Source organism: Sturnira hondurensis, unplaced genomic scaffold, assembly GCF_014824575.4.
Source record: "Sturnira hondurensis isolate 20B ecotype Veracruz unplaced genomic scaffold, ASM1482457v3 Scaffold0013063, whole genome shotgun sequence".
Classification (NCBI taxonomy): domain Eukaryota; kingdom Metazoa; phylum Chordata; class Mammalia; order Chiroptera; family Phyllostomidae; genus Sturnira; species Sturnira hondurensis.
The window spans coordinates 220,664-228,730 of NW_028085694.1; the positions used below are offsets into that span (position 1 = coordinate 220,664).

The 8,067-nt window shown below is 38.2% G+C and overlaps 1 protein-coding gene across 1 annotated transcript in view; it reads left to right on the forward strand.

Moving 5' to 3' along the window:
* GTF2B (general transcription factor IIB) overlaps positions 1 to 1,928 on the forward strand; it is a 28,221-nt gene extending 26,293 nt beyond the window's left edge. Inside the window, exon 7 of the mRNA XM_037060913.1 lies at positions 1,712 to 1,928. Coding sequence (XP_036916808.1) covers positions 1,712 to 1,845 — 134 coding nt within the window. The 3' untranslated portion in view covers positions 1,846 to 1,928. The remainder of the gene's footprint in view (positions 1 to 1,711) is intronic.
* The last annotated feature ends 6,139 nt before the right edge of the window (positions 1,929 to 8,067 follow it).

Sequence of the window (8,067 nt, forward strand, 5' to 3'; positions counted from 1 at the left end):
TAGCACCGCGCCTCTCCCCACCCCACTCCCCCGCTACATTTTCCTGATTATTTTGAATAGGGTCCCCTCCTCCAAAAAAAAAATTAGCTTTTTAAAATTTTGATGGGAGGGAGCCATGCTTTGTTTCCCACTGCCTGGCCATCAAGCTGAAACATTCTGCAAAGCCTGTCTGTCCTCTTTCTCCTTTAGTACAGAATTCAGTTTCTTAATGAGAACACCCGGCATAAGTAGTTCCCACCTTCTAAAGCTGTATTTGAATTTAATTTTGTTTTCAAACAGAAGTATTAAAGTGAATTTTTTTACAAGCATGCATTCATTAATTCTGTTATGCTCAAAAAGATTTATAAAGAAGAAAAGAGCAGTTAATTCTAAATTTTAAAGTGTGGTAGTGAAGTTACTTGCTGCAATAGCTTTATAAACCCAGTTCAGAACAGCCCTTCACCCTGGCCTTAGGCGATGTTTCTACATCAGTGAAAGTAGATTACAAAGAAGAATGATTAGAAAGAAGCAGCCAACCATTAATTATTTAAATGTGCCATTATTGATTGTTTTTGGGCTTCGCTCATATTTCCTAAAGAAATTTTGAGTCTTCTGGTAGATTTTATAAGGTAAAGCAAGGCACAGATGGTCCTTAGTTTCCTAGTTGTAAAGTTTATTCTAATCAACAACAGAGAAATGTTTATATTGGCACTTTCTTCTGCTTGTGCTTTACATTAATGGTTGCATTGAAATTTAAGGCCTTTTTCTCCCTAGCAGCCAGTTTATGTTCACATAGCTGACATTCATCAGTATCTATCTGAATAATGTCATGTATGGAAGGGAAATTTAAAATCAGTTCATTGCATACTGATGGCAGGCATCCACACTGAGATCTGCAGAGCCTCACTCATTTGAACTGACTGTGAAAGGTGGTAAAATAAGTTCCTTTTAAAGGGTGTGTTTAAAAGATCTGCTTTAATTGGGCATTTATAACTAACTGAACATGACAAGTGATAGTGCTTTCAGACTTCTTTTAATAAAAAGAAGGAAAGAAGTGATACCTTCAGAGGATTAAAGTGTACCCACTGCTAGGATTCTGTAAGAGACTGCAGAAGTCGCCACATGAGCAGTCCTTGTGTGCGCCCAGTGTGTGCTGAACCGTATTGACAGTAGTGAGAAACACACACATTTCGTTGTAATGCACAGCTTTATGGTGTCAGGTGTACTAAGTAGGAAAAAGAAGCTATAGAACCATACTAAGAGTGGGATTCCATTTTGCTTTTAGCTGTTTAACAGAAGTTAGCTAGGGGAGATGTTGCAGGGGAATTCAAACACAGTGATACAGTGTCTTCCTAAGAATGCACTCACGGGTTGCTTCTGGGATCCTCAAAAAGATGTCCTGTGAAGGAAAAGGAGATGTCAGTTCAAACACAATGGCCAGTATAACGGTTACCGCTCACAGTGCTCTGCCCTGAGCACTGGTCGAACGTGTCACACATAGTAGAGGTGTGATGACCCTTTGAGGCCATAAATACTGCCACCGTTAACTAACTTCAGCCCTGCTTCCAACTTGCAGTATGTAATTACGTTGTCAATTTTTAAAAATCGATAGTTTTGGTTTCGTTTTTCATTTTGGCACTTAATACAACTTTCTCCCAGAAATTGAAATTTAGAGCGTAGAAGGTAGTAGGATGGAAGTTATACTTTTAATATTTTGATTTTTGTCTTTTAGAAATTGGAGATATTGCTGGTGTTGCTGATGTTACAATCAGACAGTCCTACAGACTGATCTACCCTCGGGCCCCAGATCTGTTTCCTCCAGACTTCAAGTTTGATACCCCTGTTGACAAACTACCACAGTTATAAAAACTGAGGCAGCTAATGGAAAACTCCTGTGGTCACTGAACTCGGCCTGTTGTACATAGCCTATACGAAGTGCTGGATTGAGCCTTTAATAAGGAAAAACAAAAGACATGGTACGCATTCCAGGGCTAACTGTTAATTGCTTGGCTTTATGTATGTATATACTAGTAAAACATATTTAATGATTTAAATTTCTTACTGAATTTTGCTTTCTTTTGTAGCAGCTTAGGAAACTATTTTGGAAGATATTTGAAATTATGTGTAATTCTTGAATAAAACATTTTCAAAACTATAAAGTTTTTGTTATAATTACATGTTATATGTACTTTATAATATGTAATTATAAATAATGCATATTATTACAGCTAATAAAGCTGTTAGAGGTCCTTGTTCTCTGGTTTTCTTTTTATAGATAGATTGATTGATTTTTTAAAAATAAGGTCATTGGAATAGCAAAGGCTGGTGACATGAAGAGCATAATTAGTTTGCAGTTTAAAAGTTTGTGTGAGGTATGTATATATCCCACGCTTGGGCACCATCTCGGTCCCCAGCATCACACATCTCCATCCTCACCAGTCTGGATTCATGGCAGCAGTCCTTCCTTGTAATGCTTCCCAGTTTCTAGTAAATTGACCACAAAACATCCCATTCAGTAGACTTTCTATTCAAGCTTCAGCCAGTTAACTAGAACTCAGAGATTACTTTTGCAGCATCAGAGATTAGTACCTGCACATAACATCTGGAGGTGACACTCATGATGGAGTGAGAGACCCTTTTAATCTCCCCTTTAAAACTAGTTGGACGTCTATAACTCAACAAACTTCCTCTGCTTAACACACTAGTGTGCCTGAGAAAATCACACAGTGCATTGGAAGTAGGCACAGTAGGACACAGGGTGGAGGCTGTGGGGTGGGAAGGATGGACTGCCCACCACAAAGGCTTCACTGGCAGTGGCAGTGGCTGTGCCTGCAGCCACAGCTAATGTGTATGTGGGGGGGGTCAGGGTGTGGCCCTATGGTAAGCCCAGTGCAGGATGAAGAGCAGGAGCAGTGTCAGCACCAGACAACCCAGTTTTCTCTTGCCGTGGTGTTTGTAGCGGTTGCAACTGGGCTTTGCCTTCCAAGCACACATGTTATATGGGTGATTTAACCATAGGGAACAGGGGAGAAGCATGGCAGGCTCGTGAGCCCCAGAACCTCTTCACCCACCACGTCCACCCACCATGGTGGTAATGCCCTGAGACTCAAGTGACCAGGACACAGCAGGCGCACCCACCACCCCATGGACCATAATGCCCTGCCCTACTGTGACCCTTGAAGTGTACAGTACAGGAAAGAGAACACAAAACTTGTGCTATATTGCCATCTACTGGAAAAAGGAAAGACCTATCAACCTGAATTATTAAAGTCAAACTGGTATTTGTGTAAGAGTTACTACCTCAAATGTTACTACTTGAGAACAACACATCAAGCAACATGATGACAGTTTCCAGAAACCGAACTTGAAAGTCATGAAAGACTATGATGCAAGTGATAGAAAATTCAAAATACTCACAAACCCAATGATACAAGAAAGCTCAGAAATGTAGTAAAATAAGTTCAGGAATAAAATTAATGAACAGAGGGAGTGCTTTACCAAAGAAATGTAAATTATAAAAGAGAACCAAAGAAATTCTGGAGCTGAACGCAATAAATAAGATGAAGAACGCCTTAGAAAGCCCTGGCTGGTGTGGCTCAGTGGATTGAGCACCAGTCTATGAACCAAAGGGTCGCCAGTTCGATTCCCTGGGCACATGCCTGGGTTGTGAGTCAGGTTCCTGGTGAGGGGTGTGCAAGAGGCAACCACACATTGATGTTTCTGTCTTTCTCTTTTCTCCCCTTCCTTCTCTGTATAAAAAGAACGATCAGAGAGCACTGGAAATAGAGCAGATGGCAGAAGGGGAGAATTAGCAAGCTCAAAGATAGAAATCTGGAAATAATTCAGTGGGAAGAGGAGGGAGAATTAAGATTTCTTTAAAATGAGAGAACTCTATCAGACTATCGGACGTCATTAGAAAGGGTACCATGTGGCAGAAGAAGGGAGGGAAAAGGGAACAGAAAGGCCATTCAGAGGAATAATTGAGAATTTCCTAAAGTTAGGGAATGAACTGGGTATTCAAGCATGAGAGGCTAACAGAACACCTAATTATCTCAACACAAAAAGGTGTTCTCCAAATGGAAATGATAAAGAATTCTTAAGCTGGGGGTGTGTGGACACAGTAACTTACAAATTAAACCTCATCAGTTTATCACCAGATTTCTCAGCAGAAACCCGACAGGCCAGGATCAAGTAGAATGATATATTTAAAATATTAAAAGAAACTGCCAGCCAACAATAATATTTCCCACAAAGTTACTCTTTCGATATGAAGAGGAAATAAAAGCTTTCCCAGACAAAACCTGAAGGAATTTACCACCACAAGATGTGCCTTCAAGAAATGTTGAAGGGAGCTCTTTTACTTGAAAAGACAAAGTACATAAACTTTAAATGACAAACAGAAGCAGAAAATTGCTACTCTATTTCATTATAGAGCATTGAATATTTAGTTATAATGTGAAGGTTAAAGGAAAATAAAGCATTAAAATTAACCATGCCCTGGCTGGTGTAGCTCAGTGGATTGAGTGCTGGCCTGCAAACCAAAGGATCGCCAGATTGATTCCCAGTCAGGGCACATGCCTGGGTTGCAGGCCAGGTCCCCACAGCGGGACATGTGAGAGGCAACCACGCATTGATGTTCCTCTCCCTCCCTTTCTCCTTCCCTTCCCTTCTCTTTAAAAATAAAATGTTTTTAAAGATTAACTATGGGTAGTGCAATTTGGTAATGAATGCACAACACAAAAAGGATAATTTGTGACAAGACAAAGGGGGGAAAGAAAAAGAATGAAACTTGTTTAAGTGAATGAAGATAGATATTATCAAAATAAAAAGGATTATTTTATCTGAGGCATTTTATACAAACTGTGGTAACCACAGCACAAAGATTCAGCACTTGAACAAAATAGTAAAAAAGAGGAAATGGAGGAAAACATCATAGAAAACCACCTAACTAAAATAGAAACACAAGGGAAAAGAAATAGTGGAGATACAGAGCAACCAGAAAACAAATGATAAAATGGGAGTAGTGAGTCCTCATACAGCAATAATTACTCTGAATGTAAATGGACTGAACTTACCAATCAAAAGTCACAGTGTCCTGGCCAGGTGCTTCAGTTGGTTGGAGCATCGTCCTTTTGGAGCACCAAAAGGTTGCAGGTTCGATTCCCAGTTGGGGTGCATATGGGAGGCAGCCAATCAATGTTTCTCACATCAATGTTTATCTTATTGCTGTTTCTCCCCACCTTCTCATTCTCTGTGTGTCTCTCTCTCCCTTCCTTTTTCCCTAAAATCATTAAATATATCCTCAGGCGAGAATTTTTTTAAAGGTACAGAGTAGTTGAATGAATTAAAAAAGAAGACCCAACCCTAGGCTGCTGCCTTCAGCAGATGCATTTCAGCAACAAAGACAAACACAGGGTCAAAGTGAAGGGGTGAAAGAAAGATGACACTCCAGGGATAGAGTGGCCAGAGGAAAGCATATGTAGCCACACTTACATGAGACAAAATAGATTTGGAAACAAGATAGATACAAGACAAAGATAGATATTGTATAATGATAAATGGGGAGATCCAGCAAGAAGACATAGCATCTAGTAATATATATTCACTCAACCTGTGAACACCAAAATGTATAAAGCAATTACTAATAGATCAAAAGAAAGAAACAGATACCTACACAATAATAGTAGGGGACTTTAATACCCCACATACACCAATAATAGATCATCCAGACAGAAAACAAGGAAACATCTGCATTACATGATATTAGACCAGGGGGGACTGAGGAGATACAGAACTTCCTATCCCAAAGTGATATAATACACAATCTTTTCAAGCATGCATGGAACATTCTCAAGAGTAGACCAAACACGGGAATACAAAACAAGTCTCAGTGAATCAGTGAATTTTAAATAGCATGCTACTGAACATCTGTTGGGTCATTGAAGAAATCAAAAAGATAGATAAATCAAATTTTAAAAGAAATCAAAAGATAGATAAAGACAAAGGAAAATATGACACACCAAAGTATTTGGCATGCAGCAACATGGTACTAAGAAGTTCATAGCAGTGTAAGACTACCTCAAAAAATGAGAAAAATCTCCAGCTAACATTACAACTTAAGGAACTAGAAAGAGAAAAGATGAAGCTCAAAGTTGGTAGAAGAAAGGAAATAAAAGAGCAGAAATACATGAAATAGACAATAAAAAGACAATAGAAAAAACTAATAAAGAGCTGGTTCTGTGAAAACAAAATGGACAAACCTTTACTAGACTGGGTAGTTAAAAAAAGAGAAGATTCAAATGAAACAATCAGAATTGAAACAAAAGTTACAACTATGACACAAATACATATGATTATAAAAGAGTGCTAAGGAAGGCTATCCACACCACATTGGACAACCAAGAAGAAATGGACAAATTCTTAGAAATACACAACTTTTGGTGTTTGGGAAACTGGGCAGCCATATCCAAAAGAATAAAACTACACTACTATGTTAAACTGTAGACAAAAATTAACTCAAAGTGGGATGAAGACTTGAAGGTAACAAAAAAAAATATGTGGGAGAAAACATAGGCACAAACTTCTGGATATTGGTCTTAGTGGTGTTTTTCAACAATTTTATTCCAAAGGCAAGAGAAACAAAAGCAAAAATAATCAAATGGGGCTATATCAAGCTTGAAAGCTTTTGCACAGCAAAGGAACAAAAAAAGCAACAACCAAATGGAAAAAGATACTTGCAAACAATATTTTATAAAAGGTTAACATCCAAAATACGTAAAGAATTCATACAGTTCCGCAACACAAAAACCAAACAATCCAATTTAAAAAATGGGCAGAAGATGTAAATAGACATTTTTCAAGACATATACATGGCCAAGAGGAACATGAAAAGATGTTCAACATCACTAATTATTAGGGAAATGCAAATCCAAACCACAAAATGTGACCATACACCTGTTAGATTGGCTATTACCAAAAAGACAAGAAATTAACAAGTATTGTAGATGATGTGGGGACGAGGGAACCCTCGTGCACTGTTAGTGGGTTGTAATTTGGAGCAGCCACTGTGGAGAGCAGCATGGAGGGTCCTCAAAAAACTAAGAATAGAACCACCACGTAACACAGCACATTCTCTTCTGGGTATTTATCTGAAGAATAAGAAAACACTAATTCAAAAAGATAGATGTGCCTGTACGTTCGTTGCAGCCTTATTTACAATAGCCAAGTCATGGAGACCACTTCACTGACCACAGATGGCTGAATGTATAAAAAAAGTCATAGTACACATATACACGGAATATTACTCAACCATAAAAAAGATGAAATACTGTCATTTATGACATGGATGGATCTTGAGGGTATTACACTAAGAGAAATAAAGCAGATGAATAAAAGGACAAAACCATATGATATCATTCATATGTAAACTATAAAACAAAAAGAGTGCTGAGCAGAGTAACAAAACAAAGCAAAAACAAACTCACAGAGGAAAACAAACAGAATGGTGACTGCCAGCAGAGGAGGGTTGGGGGGAGGGCAAAATGGATTAAGGGGGTCAAACATATGGTAACCGGGGGAAACTAAACCTTAGGTGGTGAGCATAAAATAGAGTGTACACATATTGAATTATAATGTGTACCTGAAACTTATATAATGTTAATAACCAATGCTACCTCAGTACACATTTTTAAGTTTTAAAAAAGAACATTTGGAAAGTACATAATGGAAACACCCATAAGCCACCCAGTAATAATCACCAGTATTTTGATATTTTTCCTTCATGCTGTTACGTTACACTTTATTTTTTTTAAGTACAATTGTGATTCAGGTACAATAATACGATTTGTTTTTTTCATTTTGCTGATTACAAAAATGTATGAGAGAACTAGAAACATGCAGGTAAGCATAAAGGGGGAAGGCTGTAGACCCCCACTCTCAGATGTGTCAACATTGTGGTCTATTTTTTATCGCTATGCATTTGGAAAGCTTGGATCAGCAGCACTGATTGTAAAGATTCATCAGGGCAAAGGGTATGTTTGCTTTCTTTTAGGGAATGGACCTCATATTTTTGTAGCTGTTTCTTAAAAG